This window comes from Solanum verrucosum, unplaced genomic scaffold (genome assembly GCF_900185275.1).
Source record: "Solanum verrucosum unplaced genomic scaffold, falcon-dt-bn FXZP01000412.1, whole genome shotgun sequence".
Lineage (NCBI taxonomy): Eukaryota > Viridiplantae > Streptophyta > Magnoliopsida > Solanales > Solanaceae > Solanum > Solanum verrucosum.
In genome coordinates, this window is record NW_026020435.1 from 48221 (window position 1) to 66434 (window position 18214).

Genomic DNA, 18214 nt, shown 5'->3' on the forward strand with positions numbered 1-18214 from the left:
TCAATATTTAACCCCTTACTAATATTTTCCTTTTTGATCTTTCAAACAACTTAACTATACTTGTTCGCCTTTTATTCTAAAAAAATTTATGACCACATAAATATGTAAAGAGTTATATTAAACCACAAATATCTATTCTCTTTTCTCAAGCATTATACCTAGTGTCATACAAAAGATAGAAGAAGTAATATTTTTTTAAGGGAAAATATAAAGCCAATCAGGACCAAAATAAATAATACTGGGTATTTGTACACACGTAAAGTGGTCTTTAATCCCTTCAAACATCTAGGAATACAAGTATAGGCATCACACACATAGTTGGTCACTTTGTTGGAAAGAGAGACGAGAATCTGCACATGTCGAAATAACAATCAACTGGAAACAAGAAAACTAGATAGATTTTCAGCTGGTTGACTGGTATGTTCGACGCCTGAGTTGAGATTCTGTACTAGGCTGCTGCAAGAAAATTCTTGTTGGATCATTAGGATCCACATAACTGCAAGACATAACAAATCATCAAAGAGATCACAACATATGTATAACTAAGCAGTTTATTGAGAAAATTGTTAGTACTGATGTCTATTTTGAATGGGGGAAAATAAAGTGACATACGCATGTCTCATCATCTCATCCACGGGAGTTTGTGCTGCTTGAAGAGGATCTACTCTAGCTTCTTCCCTCGACTGTTGGTGGTATCGTCTCACTGAGGCAATTAAATTGAAAAATAGAGGAATAAAAGTTCCACAACCACCTTCTTTGAACAAGATCTTGAATGAGTGAGTGGAGTACAAGGCCCTGTTTTCATTTTCTGGTATAACCTGTAATTGTAGGGCAGAATCAGTCGGGGGAGGCAAATAGTACATGAATAAGCAAATCAATGTATTCAACTTACTGGATCCACATGTCCGGATATATTATTACAGAAAAATATTGGTTGGTTGAATTTTTCGCCATGGACAAAAAGCTGCAAAATAACGCCAATTTAAGTCGCACTTCAAATTTCATATAATTCTTTCTTTTTGGAGTTCAGTATATCAAATGTTTCATTACTTCAAAACTAAAATCATATGACAACACAAAAGCTATAGCAGGAAAGAGTTTATCAGTCTTCCAAACAAGGAATACATGGATGTAGACCCATCCAACATGGACAGGCACAATTATTTTATTTTTAAAAAAAAAGAAGATATTCCTCAAGACAGCAAGATGTAACAAAATCTAGTTTGTATAGCAGACAAGTAACAACAGTGATAGACCCCACATGAGAAGCAAGACTAAGTTGAAAATTCTAATGAATAGAACCAAAGAGAAAGGACTAGAACTTCCTGACATAAGAAAAATATAATTCACGAACCCACAAGATGCCCCAATGTAAAATTACATTCTCGTCATTGACAAAAGATGCTTGTGATGCAACAACCAACCAACCATCCGCAAATTAATTGGGAAGAGTAGTCATGAACCATAACAGAAGTATAGCCAATTAATGGTGAAATGCAGAGAGAACACCAGTAACCTCATATAACCTTAATAGACAGAAATCAATAAGTTGGAATTGAACAACTTATTTGCATCTTTAAGTGAGTTTTTTCATCTAAGTAAATGAATATGGCTAGATTCTTATATAAGTTGCATGATTTCAGGTTGCAATTTATTTGGAGTTGAGATGGAAATAATGAAGAAATTGATCAAGAAGAGCCACAAATGTGCAGGTTTTTTCGTAATAAGAGAAGTGCTAAAAGCTAAGGAAATTTCTAATCACCATTCTAAACCACTAAGATAGATATGGTCCATTGAGCAGCAAAAATTTGGCCAACTTCCATTCATAAGTTCAGAATCACCGCTGGTGAAGCTAAGTGGTTCTGGAACGCCATTGGCATAAGCCGAATCGCTAAAAGCGATGCTCAATCGAAAATTCAGAAAAATGCAAATTTGAACAAGATTTCGCTATTAGCGAAAATCAAACGCAAAAGGCAGGCACCATATACCCACTTTCATCAAGTATTATTAAGTTGTTATGGTATAAATAAAACAATGTGTTGTAACTTTAGTCATCTTTGGCTAAATTTTAAGCTTAAATAGCAAGGATTCAACAACCAAACACCATGCGATTGAAGATTGGATGCTTTTGTTTAAGTATTTCTAAATGTAAGAATGAAATTTACTAGTTTTCTTTAATTCCTAGTATTGTAATCAAATATTTGGTTTAGTTGATGTAGTTTCAGATTTAGGACATGATTTTACGCATAATTTTCACTGACAGTTTTTGATTTACTTCTTGGACTTCTGTATTGAATATTATCTTGCTATTTATGAATGGGCCTTTTGCCTGTTTGATTACACTTGTGCTTTGTAGCTTTCCCTTTTTCTAAAGAGAGTGATCAACCCTATGACATATCCTAGTAAGATAATTCACCTTGGGGAAGGGAGTTAGGTTTGGACATGGATTAATTGACAAGACTCTGGGTTAATTGAGGGTCAACTAATCCTAGTCCACTATTGAGGTTAGGGCTAATCCTTCACTCTTGTAGCCAAAAGTTAAAATATGCTTAATGCAACTTGGTTAGATTAGAAATAATAAACTAAGTTGGGCTCACGATTGATGAAGAGAACAGCTATTGGGTAATCAAGGATTGAGTAGTTGCGGTAACTAGGTAATTGGTTTTCAAGGGTAATTAAATTGACTTGGGATTAATTGGTGAGGTTTACACGATGCATTGGATTAGACTTGAGTTAATTAAAATCCTAGGCTTTGAAATCCCTTGGATTCCTTTACTTGTTAGCCATTGATCAACTTAATTTGCTTCCTTAGATTAGATTAGATACCTCCCACCAAGGCTACAACAAATGAAAAGAAATCATCTAGTGTTTTGTTGCTACTGTGATTAGAACTAGTGACCTCATGTCTCCACCAATTTCATTAACCACTAGGCCACACCCTTGGGTGCTTCTAAGATTAGATTCTCTTTCTTCAGTTTTAGTCCACTTCTTTTTGTAAAGTATTTGGCTTAGGCTTAGGCTTAGCTAATTGGTGATAATTCCTCATTTTCTTGATCGGCGGGATTCACCCAGAATCAAAATTGGGTAAATTTACCCTATGTGTCACTCTTTTCTTTTTAGTCTGTCCCAAAGAGAATGGTCTTTTTATATTTAATAACAATTTAAAATGTCTATTTTACTCTTAATGAAATGATTTATAATCATACAAATATCTATTGCTTATTTTAGATCACAAGTTCCAACATCTTCCTCCTTTCTTCCTTGAACATTGTGCCCCATCACCAATACATTAATTGGAATGGAGGGAGTATCACATATAACCATTCATATCTCTTATTGAGGTATTTTGTAGACATCAAAATGAATCAAGCTACAACAAATAAACAATTAAAAAATTAAAATGTTCAGTATCTTTTTCGGGAAAATACTTTGAGCTTTTTGCTTTTCACATGTAAATCATTAGTGGAAGAAATGAAGAATAGTGCTTCTAGATAGCACTAAAGCAATTTTTCACCAGGATATCTTATTCATTCGTTGTAAAAAACTATTTGATGGTTGACAGTTGACACACCTGGCACCTACAACTATGCAAGTGTCCAGATAGCGTCTTTTAATTTCTTGGTCTATTAAGACATATTAACATCATTCATGAGCAATCATTGTCACGCCATTCATTTCCTATTTCATACCTCCTAACCCAACCCACAAATTGTTGAGTTCTATGTTGCTCGGGCTCTTCAAATATGCTAGTGTGTCGGATCCTCAAAAAGTGGTGCAATTCTGGAAGACATAACACGGGTGTAGGTGCATTTTTGGAGGTCCAAGTAACATAGGTTGATTAGCAAATTAACAATTCACAAAGAAAACAAGATAATAAAGAAGATCTGTAGTGCAAAAGCAGCTTCACCCAAATTCTCAACATGTTCAAGATAACAACAAAAGAAGACAAATGTTCTCTACTAACCAAAGCCATTTGCCTATTTGATAAGAACCAAATTCATTTGTCTCAACCTTTGTACTATGAAGTAATCTAAAACAATGATGAATAAATGGCAAACAGGACGAATCAGAATTGTAAAGCATATGCTACTTACAACTAAACACCAATGGTTGATACATACCAGGGGCATGTCAAATGCAATGAAGTTTTCGACAGGCTTAATTGAAACAAAGACCATCCGAATGTTGGATAAATAGAGTGTTCCCTTTGCTTTTACTGCTCCTACTCTGCCAGCAAATAGTAAAATTAAGAGAAACATAAAAGCAAGGAAGAAGAGGAAATACAAAAAGAAGAGAGAAGGTGATGCACTAGGTGTGTGTTGATGCTGATTCTACAACACCCACCAAATTCTCCACTGATTAACAAAGGATGTACATAGTATTAAAGCATGACAAATGGATTTATGGTATTGTTTATTTTCCAAAAAATGGTGGTAGAACAACAATACATGAGAAACGAACAACAATAACCTATTTCGGGCCTACAGCTAAAACTGTGTATCCAAAGAAGATATAAAAAGGGGTATACTCATCCAAAACATCAGGTCTCACAACATCCCTCAGCCCCTTCCTTCCTTCAAGTGAGATGAGATATACTCACAATCAATAAAAAATAAAAAATAAAATGAGAAGGGGTTACCCGGGGATCTTGTCGACCTCAAAGTCGACGCCATCTCTGGCCAAGACGAAGAGTTCATTCAGGAAAGGCACCGGCATCCCATTCGGAAATAGTTGAGGATTCACCGCCATCTTTGCGTTTCACAAGTCAATTGTACACACAATCACAACTCTCGTCTTTTGAAGAAGAAACGCACACTCTACCTTCTTTTTCTTTTTTTTTACATTAAAAAGAACCCTTTCTACAACCTTCCCGAATACTACCAAATATTCTTTTCAATTCCAATGACGCATTGCAAACTATTTTTTTTATTAAAAATAAAATGGGATTGCTGCATCTGTGTGAATAATTGTTAAGTATTATTTCGTAATATATCATATTTTATTATATTGTATTGTATTATATTATTTACTTAGATTATATTATTCTCCGTTGTTACATGATCTCACATCTCAATAATTTTTAATGATAAAATCTATAAGAAAAATAGAATAATAAGGGGTAGAGCTATTAGGAAAATGTAGGGTACAGTATGTAATAGAATTATTATATTAAATAATAAATGAATAACGAGAAAAAATAGTAAGGTTATGACTTCATCACACCGAATCGGTCGTTATATAAAATGAAATTTTTCATTGTTATCTGACGATGCATTTAAACAATATAATAAAATAAAATTCAAACTAACATTGTGTTTAAAGCAACAATACAATATCATAGGACGAGCTTTTAATTCATTTTGTGTAATGAATTTATTGAAACTGAATAACAATAATATATTTAATGTAATCTTATAAGTGAAATTTGGAGATGATAGAATGTATGCAAATCTTATGAAATAAGAATGTAAACAATACAAATTTTAATGAAAAATAAATATAAAGTTAGAATAATAGAATCTGACTCAAGAATTTGAGAAATTGATATAATGAAATATAAGGTATAAATAGTATTGCGTTCTCTTTCACAGTTTTTATTTTCAAATGTACCAACTACATGAGATACATTGTGATACATTATATCCTTCTGGACAAAAGCTATCAAAATACATCACTCATACCAACCTTGTCTGATCGCTAATAAGGAGAATGTTCAAGAATTCAAAGACCTGAGAGCTCAGGACTGTTGATTTAAGCAATTTCACTAATAAGTTGGTATCAAGAATGTTGCATAAGAGGATAATAGAGATTTTGCGTATTATTGTCTCTCAAATTTAGTTAAATTTTGTGACAAGGATAAGTATTATTGAAAAGGATCTACTAGCAGATGAGATAATTATGATTATTCATTTTCATTTAAGAAATAAAAATATCAATGTAGTAGTGAAATTTAATATAGGTAAGGCATATGACAGGTTCACTGGATGTTTTTAACAATAGTATCAAGGAAATTTGGGTTTTTCTTAGAAGTTATCATTGACATGTATAGAGATAGGTGTGAGCTAACAGATATTCAGTGTTGATCAATGATCAATTACATGGTTTCTTTCATTTAATAAGGGGACATAAGTAAGGAGACCCTTTCTCACCTAACTTCTTCGTCATAGTTATTAAAGTTACTTAAATAATCTCAATGAAAAGGAGGACATAAAAGGATTTGGCCTCCACTGATGGAACCCCATAACTAATCATCTATCTTATGTAAATGATATAATGTTATTCGAGTTTGGCAATAATACAGATCATGACAATTTTAAGAGATTATGTAGTAACTTCAGAGCAGTTGTTAAACAAGGACAAAAGTTATTTACCTTCATGACAAGACACATTTGATAATGTTGACTTATGTTTATATGATGCTTATGTTGGAGACCATGATGTGACTATGATGATTATGCTATGAATATGTTATTATCTCTTATGCTTATGTCTTATGTTGACTAACCATTTTGAGATGCTCTTATGATGTTGTGCTAGCTTTCATACTTGGTACATTTTGTACTAACGGATTTTGACTACATTCTAATCAAATGTAGGGTTGAGGAGATTGAGTTGCTTTAAAGGCCAGGTTTCAAAGGATCAAGAAGAGTTGAAGAATTGGTGAGTCCTCATAGCTTCGAGGACAAACCCATTATATTCATTTATGTCATTTCTTTATGTTTTAGACTTTGTATGGGCTACGTCCCAAGAGTTTTATTCAAGTATTATGTTAGATGGTTTGAGACAAAGATTTAGTAAAGACTTTCGTTTGCTTCAGAAAATGTTTTCGATTGTATGGTTTTAAATAAGTTTTAAATTTTCTCGTATTTTCTAATATCTTATGTTCAGGATATGCTAAGGGCTTGTATGCAACCCCTTACGTCTAGGGGGTACCCCTGGGTCGTGACACATGTGCCCTAACATCCCAATTGGCTTGGGTTGTCCTAGCTTGGGTTTGAGTTGTTACGACTTGAGACAACATTAGAAGAGTCAACCTAACTTTCACATCCAACGTAGCCAGAGGATTAACCGGAGCTTGATTAGCTTGAGGAGATTGATTCACTTGAGGATCTTGATTCTCTTGAGGAGCTTCTTCATTGACATTTTTACCCTCCATTTTTCTTGTGTTAGCCCTTCGTGTATTCATTTCCTGAAGACACAAGAGAAGGGTTAGGAGAGGAACTTTATAGAGCTAAAATCTATGACACGACTTAAGAGTAGTGAAAGAAGTGTAGTTTCCTAACATCTTATAGCCTCTCATTCATAAATGTGGCGCACTTCACACTATGAACAAGACTCTACTAGACGTAGCATATGAGACATCATCCTAGAATCATTCTAAATCTTGTGTTCTGATACCAAGTTTGTCACGACCCAGGAGTACCTCCTAGGTGTGACACGGGGTACTTGACCCTGAAGGGATCTCATACAAACCTTTAGCATTCATAACATAAGATTAAAAAAAAAGATGCAAAATTTAAATCTTTTATCCATATAATCGAAAACTTTATAAAGGCAAGTGGAAGTAAAAAAAATGATGCAAAATTTAAACCTTTTATCCATATAATCGAAAACTTTATAAAAGCAAGTGGAAGTCTAACTTGTCTCATTTGGCCATCTAATACAATCTTTGAATCAACAATAGGGTCGCAACCCTTTAACATAATCCAAAACATAAAATGACATGAAAGAAACTACTAAAGACTCATAAGCCCTTGAATCTTGAGGACTCGCCAACTAGTAAGGAGAATGATCAATTCCAAGCTCTTAGCCACAGGGGGAATCAAATTGAGTGTCAATCCCTACACTTTGGAAAAAATGTAGAAAATATGGGTTAGTACAAAAAATTGCACTAAGTATGATAACCATGCAAAAATCATGCTAAAAAGGACATTTTAGTTGAAAAGCATGCATTTACCGAGTTTGAGAATCATCATGCACTTTTAGTATAAAAACATAAGTCACAAGCATGATCATCAAATAACTCATTTTAACACATTAGAACCATCTCTTAGGTAACTCTAAGTTATACTTGTGCAATGTATGAATGACATCCCATAATACCACTCATACTAAGTACCACTTTGAGACCACTCCAAACATACTTACCATTCTTCATTCTCATCTTTAGTTAATACTCATAGACAAGAAACATTCACATTTAATAAGTCATGACAAGGAAAGCAACTTATAGCAACAATCCAAGTTAAGCATTCATCATTACATTTAGCCTTCATGTCAACATTCTCAATAGTATCATTATAAGCATATTCATTTTATTATACATATAACTTTTGAGGAACACACCATAGCCACTCTCAAAGCCTACTAGTGCAATGCATGGATGAAGTCCCATACCCCCATCCACACTTCATAGAACCTCTTGAGTCACCATAGTACATAACTCACGTGATGTGAATAAGCTTTAACCGACATAGATCATGTGAGCAAATCATGGAATCCGGTGTCTATCCCACACCGTAAAGGGTTGGTCTACTTGCCTAAGGTAGGACCGGTAACATTTTAGCTTAGGTGGATCCACTAGCTAATAACCTATGCGGTCACATAGTTATGTGATAAAGAGGTTGTTACTAGAAACCCGACCTAACATGGGGAGAGCTTCCACCTCATAATATCCACTCGGTGCTAAGCATTAAATTCCGATAGAGTAGTTAATTCTCTTTTTAACATTCTTACACATGAGAGGGCTGCCATTGGCCTACCAACCCAATGTACATTATTACACACATGAGAGGGTCCCATTAGCCTACCGATTCAAGGTAAATCATTAGAATAGCTCATTGAATCCCCATGAAAGGGGTACTATTTGGTCTACCGATTCAAGGTTCATCATTACACACATGACAGTGTGCCATTAGCCTACCTATTCAAGGTACATTATCACACACATGAAAGGGTGCCATTAGCCTTCCAATTCATTTAGGTGAGAAAAGTCGTACAGATCATGTCATCATCATTCACAAGTGTATAATTGAGAATAGCCTTTCAATTAATACAACAATTACATTATAGTCATGGTCACATTACTTTCCAAGTACTCATAAAGCATGTAGTTAAATATCATAATCATTATTCATCAACCCATCTAGGGTTACTACATTAGACATGGCAACAACATGATTCAAATAGTTCAATTACTACAAGCACATTCTCATGATATTCATCTTTCTATAATTCACCCACATCACAATTCATAAGCAACTAGAAAATTGTATAGTATATATTGATGATATATTACTATATTTCAAAAACCAGGATGAACATATAAGGTTACTAGAAAAATTTATACATATCATAGAATATTCAGGCATAAGCCTAGGTAAAAAGAAAGCAAACATAATGAAAAAGCAAATAAAATTCTTAGGAATACAAATATATAAAAATGGAATAAAAATGCAAGCACATATAGTACAAAAAATAATTAACTCAAAAGAACAACTAGATACAAAAAAGAAATTACAATCATTTCTAGGATTAGTGAATCAAGTAAGAGAATACATACCAAAATTAGCAGAGAATCTAAAACCATTACAACAAAAATTAAAGAAAGATATAGAATACCAGTTTGATAAAAAAGACCAAACACAAATATAAAAAATAAAACTATTATGTAAAAACCTACCTAAACTATATTTTTCGGATGAAAACAAAAAATTTACTTATATAGTAGAATCAGACGCCAGTGAAAAAAGTTATGGAGGAGTCTTAGAATACAGGTATGATAAAGAAAAAATAGAACACCATTGTAGATATTATTCAGGAACATTTACTAATACAGAAATAAGATTGGAAATAAATAGAAAAGAATTATATCAGTGTATAAATGTTTACTATCATTTGAGCCATATATTGTATATAACAAATTTATTATAAGGACAAATAACACACAAGTAAAATGGTGGCTAACAAGAAAAATACAGCATTCGGTAACTACAAAAGAAATGAGATGATTGGTATTAAATATATTAAATTTTACATTCACTATTGAAGTAATAAAAACTGACAAGAATGTTATTACAGATTACTTATCAAGACAAAGCTACTCAAACTGAGAAAGAAAATACAATCGAAGAGATACTCAAAGCCATTACTACACTTTGTATCAAACTGGACAGTATGGACAATGAGATACAAAAGCTAAAGACTAATAAAGATAATCTGAAGTCTAAAGCTAGTACAAGTCAACAAAATGACTATAAACATGCGGAGCTAAGTTGATCGGAAGACTTTAAAAATCCAGAGCTAAGAGGTGACGTTGGGAAACACCTTAAAACCCATAATGGTTGTTTAAATACAGCTGCAGGTACAAAGAAACCAGTTATTGAAAACCAACGGAATGCAAATTTAAATCAGTTATTTGAAAAACCATTTACACAAAAGAACAAAAAACCCATTAATCATAGAACCACAAACTTCAAGGTATGAAGATAGCCTACAACATGACATCACAAGGACATACATCGAAAATATATACAAAATACAGAGTTACCTAAATCTCAATCCCAGATCTACCACTACAAAAGATCCAAACCAAGACTATACAACCCGGAAATTACAAGGATACAACAAGCTAATTGCACATCCAAAAATCAATGCTAATCTAGTTAAAACATGTTATAATTATGGATTAATAAGTACTGCATATACCTACGATGGAGAAGAATTAAGCGGTATACCAGAAATATACAAAGCATTTATTATATACAAAAGAGTAACCAAAGGGAATTTATTTTATATAAAATTCTATACGGCAACAACAGAAATACTACATGAGGAGATAAAACCTCCGATTCAAGTCTTAAAGATAGGCCTGACCAAAGATATGATAATACCAGAAGATAGCGGAGAACAACCAGAAATATCAAAAATTGAGATACCCAGTTTTTATGCCAATAAAAGAATAATTGGTATATCAACTATAATACAAGAACTAGCCAACAATTATTTGAATGGCAATACTATATGGAGCTACTATTCCAGAGACCAATTAATGATTTATGCCAACTCAAGGGAACTAAGGAAATCAGATATGGATGAAGTCCAGAAATGGATTTTATCATAATTAAAACCAGAAGAAAAACCTACAACAAGAGCATTAAAGGCAAGATTTATTTCATCAGAACTGTTAACCAGATATTGTAAGCTAATTGAACATAAATATCCTGACCATATATATTCAAAATGTAATGGAGAAGATAATGTGATTCCCGATGTCCAGCTGGAATGATCAAATAAGATAAAGACAGAAGAAGATAAGAAAAAAAAGACAAGAAGAAGAAGACAAAAGGATAAAAAGAAGATAGACACATGAAGTAAAATGTGCAAAGAAAGTCATAGATAAAGGAGAAGATAAAGAGATAAGATAAAAAGAAGAAGACAAAGAAGATAAGAAGAAGAAGACAAGAAGAAGAAGAAGAGAAAATAAGAAGATAGACACATGTGCATTATTATGTAAAGAAAGTCGTAAAGTGTGCAGTGGTCACATTAATGTAGAGAATAGTATGTAAAAAAGTCGTAAAGAGTACAGTAGACGCATTATTATAGAGAATAATATAGGATTAGAATTGTCTATATAAATGAAGGCACATGTAACATAATAAGAAAGCCTTCAATAAACGAAGCAAGCTTTCATAAAAAACACTCTCAAATACTTAAGATATTCATACTTAATAGATAATGGAACAACCTTCAGATATCATGGATAAGCAAGAGGCAAAGGTATATTGTTCAACAAATTTGCAGAACTAATTTCATATAGTCCTGAATATCATATATATGATTGAATAAATTTATGTTAGTTATTATGTATTAGAATTATTTGAATCATGATTTCTTGTTTATTAGCATACTGGAAACAGGGAGAAAACTTCTATACTATGTCATCCTAATGTTGAAACCGGTAGGCAAGGAAAGTCGTTTAGGGGAGTAAACAAAGTTGAGGCACTGATAAGAAGGAAGTATCCACTAAAGTACGATGCTAGTAGTGACAGGAGAACATGATAAACAAATAATCTAGTTGATAATGATCTAATATGAATTTAATCAATTATGAATATGATAGGAAGGAATAATTGAAAATAAAAAACCTGCATAATAACGAACATGACTACATACATGCATGATAAAATGATAAAAAACTATAAAACTTTAATCCTATATATACTTAAAGGTATAGAGATAATTGAATTAAGAAGAATCATATGGGAAAAATATTTTATGATGACGAATCAAAAGTTATATTACACCAACAATGGTATGAAATAGACCTACATGATCTAGGCCTCGAGAGAATAGAATTATATGACTTAGAAATAGATTCAGATTAAAATGAACTACGAATATTTACTATATTGGACGGAAGCTATGGAAAATATAAAACTGCTAGAACAATTAATGGAGAAAAATTTATATATGTACCTAAGAACCCAAGATATGTTATATCTAGAGTACATCATAAATAATATTAAAGAAATAACAAGATTTTTACCTCTAGCAAAAGAATATTATAATAAAATATTTACTAAAAATTAATATAAGAACGATGAAGTCCGCACCCTCGAAAAATGGTATCAGAGCTATGAATGAAGAGAAATACGAAAAGAAACATACTAGTAGATAGTTAAGAAAAATAAGAAGAAAATTAAACAAATTATATCCAGACTATAAACAACTCAATATGACAAAAACTGATAACGACAAATTAGATCAATTAATAGATAATATATCTAAAATAGAATATAAATATATTCAATATTTAAAGATACAATGAAAAACGAGAATAACGAATATAAACAAAAACTTACTGAAATAATTATAGCAAAAAGACAAGAATTGAGAAATAGGCAAAATAGACTTAAAAGTAATATATTTGCAGGAATTTGTGAAAAATCTATAATAGCACAAAGAAAAACTATTTTATATCTACAAATACAAATAGAAAACTTAGAATATAAACTACAACACAATTTATAAATGAATAAAGAAGAATACGCGATAGATGAAAAAATATATGAAAACTATGACAAATTAAAAATTAAGATAATATTTTCTAATTTAGGAAGAAGATATAAGAAAATAGGTGACAATCTAAGTTTAATGTTAGAAAAAGAAATGGTAAAACTAGAAGATAGTTTAACTGCTATGATAAGAATAACAAAAGAAAATAAAGAAATAGATAGAAAAACGGAAATTGAAGAATTAAAACAACAAGCAAAAAAGAAAGTACAACAATTAGAAGAAGTAAAAAATACTAAAATAATAGAACTAGAAAAAGAGCTGGCAATATTGAAAGAAATGTATGAAATTAAACAACAAGAAAAAGAACAAAAAACAAAATTAGCAAATGAGATAAATAGATTTAAAGAAAAATTGCAATAAGAACTAGAAGGAAAAGAAGAAAATATCCAAGATAATCTATCTGAAATAAGAATTTATGAAATAAATAACGATGATCTAAATAAATAACATTCAGGTCCAAGCGAAACATATACGGAACTTTTAGCAAACATGGATAATACAAAGAATTTAGAAGTAAATACAAGAGACGTAGACATGAATGAAAAACCTAGTACATCAGGAATAAAAAACACAAAAAATTTAAAATATTATAATGCAAACTATGAAGAATATGTTAAATAAAAAACTATATGGGATAAAAGATTGAATAAAAAATGGACACCTAAACCAATAACTGAACAACATAATTTTTTAGATTTAGACTGTGTAGCAGATATAAATAAAACAATTAATAGATAACAAAATAGGAATGACAGAAACACTAGGTTATATAGAAAGAACACTTATAAGAACAGTAAAATTATGGCTACAAAATTTATTAGAAGAAAGTTTAAAAACTTTAAGAAGTAATAAAAAATTGATGGTGAATTAACTACTACAACTATGGAAATATTATATAAATACGAAGTAGTTATAAGAAATGAATTTTGTAGTATGACAACAGAAGTAGAAGAACAAAATAAAGAAAAAATCATAAATCGGAATCTAATGACAAAATTAGCAATATGTAATATGTGTTATATAGATGAATATACATGTGCATTTAAAGATTACTATAAAGGAACATATAGCACAGAAGAAAATAAAGAAATAAGAAAATTATATTTTACAAAATTACCAGAACCTTTTAATTCAAAAGTAATAAAAAGTTGAAATGAACCAGGATTAACATATACTTTAGGAGCTAGAATGAAATTCTTACAACGATGGTTTATAGAACTATGTGAAAAACATAAAGAAGAAATAAAAATGGAAAAGATATTAGTAAAAAACCTAGCATGTTGCAAAAATAAAATAACACCCCAATTTGTTTGTACGGATAGGTATTATAAAAATAAAAAAGGAAACTATAAAAAATACAGATCAAAATATAAGTATAAACGATCAAGTAGAAACTACTACGTAAAAAACTACAAAACCAAAATACCATATAGACCAAAGAGAAAACTAATGAAATGTACTTGTTATAATTGTGGAAAATTAGGACACATGGCTAAAGATTGCAAATTACCTAAAAATCCAAAGAAAAAATAAACATAAAAAATACTAGTAGACAACGAAAAATATATACCAATAGAGTATATAGATTATGAATTAGAAAGCAATGATAGTATATATGAATTATCAGAAAACTAAACAAACGAAATAGAAAATAATCCAGTAACAGAATCAGATTATGAATACTATATAAATGACTGAAACAGATATACAAATAATAACTAAAGGAAAACATCAAGATGAAGAATCTTTAGAACAAAAAATAATATTTGATAATAGTATATTTGAACAAATAAAAGGAAAAGAATTAGACCTAAGCGTAGAAAAAATATTCGAAATACCAACAATAAGAAACTGGTTTAAACGACAAAAAGAAGAATATTATGTAGTAAGTCAAAGAGAACATATCATAGATTGCAAATACACCAAAGGAAAGGCTAAAATACCAATAATAAACAAACGAATAATAAATAAAGAAATACAAGATATTAAGGCTAAAAATTCAATTAAATATGTACATTTAGGAGGAACAGAAATACTAATAAAAGCATGTTTTAGAGAAGGAATAGATACACCCATAGAAATATACTTAGCAGATGATAGAATTATACAACCCATAGAAAAAAGTATAATAAGTGCAATAAAAGATAACCTCTTATACCAAAAATTTAAATTTATAATACGTGATAACTACTCAGTAGCAATAAATGACAGAAACATAGATAAATCACTAGTATTATATTAGATAATGTCAAAGATAGAACTAGCTCAGGAAGTAGTTAATATTTATAGCTAGATGTAAAAACTTATATGTTTTAACAACAAAACATAAAATAACAGCAAAAAATAAAATAAATAAATAAAAATAGAAAATCCTTTTGAAAGAATAGTTACAGTCATAGATAATAATGATTATAGTTATAATGAGATTGATATAGAAGAAGATCTAGAAATAATAAAAGAAAGATTAAGCACATAAAAAAGAATAAACTATGAAATACCCCAAATATCATCAAAAAATGAGTACCTCAAAAGAATAAATAAAACTCCACAAAAATCAATAGAAGAAGAAACAAAATCATATCATTTCTACATAACGGGAGTAATGAAACAACGAAAATATCAAATATTAATAAATACAGGACAAGAAGAAAAGTATATTACAACAGAATTAGTAACAGAAGATGAAATAATAACTACGGAACAATTATGCCCTGAACTATCAAGGGCATTAATAAACACCGAAGAAACTACAGAAAAGGAAATAATCATTGGAGGAGTACCAATAGTAATAAAGTTTAAAATGTATCAAGGAGATAAAAATATCACTTTAGGAATAAAATAGTTAGAACAAGTAAAACCATATAATCTAGAAGACAAACAGTTAACAATAAATTATGAAAATAAAAGAGTAATAATAAAAAGAACTTTAGTATGATAAAAATATGAAAATATATATACTTGCAAAGATAATAATAGAGGGATATTACAACAGATATTATACACCAATGATAGATACATGAGCAGAAGCTAATATATGTAAATACAATTGTTTACCAGAAGATAAATGGGAAAAGCTAAAAATACCGATAGTAGTAACAAGATTTAATAATGAAGGAATCATGATCACATATAAGACAAAAAATATAAAAAATACAAATATGGGATAAATATTAACTATAGAAGAAATGTATAACTTCGAACTTACAACAAAATATATGCTATTAGGAATGCCATTTTTAGAAAAATTATACCCACATATAATAACAAAAACACACTGGTGGTTCACAACACCATGTAAACAAAAAATAGGAGCAAAAAGAGTGAATAATAAAAAAGGAAAAACAACAGAGTGGATAAAAGGTAGTGAGAAAATTACACAAAAATTAGAAAATATAAAAGAAGAAGATCCTAAAATAGAATTAATTATATTCTCTATAGATAAAGTAAAAACAACCGAAGATAAGTTAGAATTATTATATAGTGAAGATCCGTTACAAGGATGTGAAAAACATAAAACAAAAGTAAAAATTGAGCTAATTAATAATAATAGCATAATAACCCAAAAACATTAAAATATAATTTTAATGATTTAACAGAATTTAAGATTCATAAAATAAATTATTAGAAAAAGGATACATACAAGAAACTAATAGTAAACATACAAGCCAACATTTATAGTAAATAAACATAGTAAACAAAAAAGAGGAAAAAGTAGAATAGTTATTGATTATAGAAATTTAAATGCAAAACTAAAACATATAATTACCCAATACCAAATAAAATATTAAAGATAAGACAAATACAAGGATATAATTACTTTAATAAATTTGATTGCAAATCAGGATTTTACCACTTAAAGTTAGAAGAAGAATCTAAAAAACTTACATCAATTTACAATACCAAAAGGATTTGATGAATGAAATTATTACCATTTGGATATAAAAATGCACTACGTAGATATCAACACTTTATAGATAATTATTTTAAACAACTAGAAAATTGTATAGTATATATATTATGATATATTACTATTCCAAAACACAGGATGAACATATAAGGTTATTAGAAAAATTTATACATATCATAGAATATTCAGGCATAAGCCTAAGTAAAAAGAAAGCAAACATAATGAAAAAGCAAATAGAATTCTTAGGAATACAAATAGATAAAAATGGAATAAAAATGCAAGCAATATAGTACAAAAAATAATTAACTCAAAGAACAACTAGATACCAAAAAAGAAATTACAATCATTTCTAGGATTAGTAAATCAAGTAAGAGAATACATATCAAAATTAGCAGAGAATATAAAACCATTACAACAAAAAATAAAGAAAGATATAGAATACCAGTTTGATAAAAAAACCAAACACAAATACAAAAATAAAACTATTATGTAAAAACCTACCTAAACTATATTTTCCGGATGAAAACAAAAAAATTTACTTATATAGTAGAATCAGACGCCAGTGAAAAAAGTTATGGAGGAGTCTTAAAATACTGGTATGATAAAGAAAAAATAGAACACCATTGTAGATATTATTCAGGAACATTTACTAATACAGAAATAAGATTGGAAATAAATAGGAAAGAATTATATTCAGTGTATAAATGTTACTATCATTTGAACCATATATTGTATATAACAAATTTATAATAAGGACAGAGAACACACAAGTAAAATGGTGGCTAACAAGAAAAATACAGGATTCAGTAACTATAAAAGAAATGAGAAGATTGGTATTAAATATATTAAATTTTACATTCACTATTGAAGTAATAAAAACTGACAAGAATTTATTGCAGATTACTTATCAAGACAAAACTACTGAAACTGAGAAATAAAATACAATCGAAGAGATACTCAAACCCATTACTACACTTTGTATCAAAGTGGACAGAATGGACAATGAGATACAAAATCTAAAGACTAATAAAGATAATTGAAGTCTAAAGCTAGTACAAGTCAGCAGTATGACTATAAAAATGCGGAGCTAAGTTGATCGGAAAACTTTAAATATCCAGAGCTAAGAGGTGATGTTGGGAAACACCTTAAAACCCATAATGGTTGTTTAAATACAGCTGCAGGTACAAAGAAACCAGTTATTGAAAAACGACGGAATGCAAATTTAAATCA

At 30.1% G+C, this 18214-nt stretch overlaps 1 protein-coding gene across 1 annotated transcript; it reads right to left on the minus strand.

Moving 5' to 3' along the window:
* Positions 1-229: 229 nt before the first annotated feature.
* LOC125808121 (uncharacterized) lies at positions 230-4838 on the minus strand. The gene is made up of 5 exons (XM_049487869.1): positions 4640-4838; positions 4122-4227; positions 893-964; positions 613-818; positions 230-496 (listed from the first exon to the last, which is right to left on the minus strand). The coding sequence occupies exons 1-5, from the start codon at positions 4747-4749 to the stop codon at positions 403-405; spliced, it is 588 nt and encodes a 195-aa protein (XP_049343826.1). The 5' UTR covers positions 4750-4838; the 3' UTR covers positions 230-402.
* Positions 4839-18214: the final 13376 nt, after the last annotated feature.

Coding starts and splice junctions, on each gene's coding strand:
- LOC125808121 (XM_049487869.1), bottom strand. CDS start 4,749: ATGGCGGTGAATCCTCAACTATTTCCGAATGGGATGCCGGTGCCTTTC. Junction 4,228..4,639: donor GAGGTCGACAAGATCCCCGG/GTAACCCCTTCT, acceptor ATTTGCTGGCAG/AGTAGGAGCAGTAAAAGCAA. Junction 497..612: donor GATGAGATGATGAGACATGC/GTATGTCACTTT, acceptor TATGTCTTGCAG/TTATGTGGATCCTAATGATC.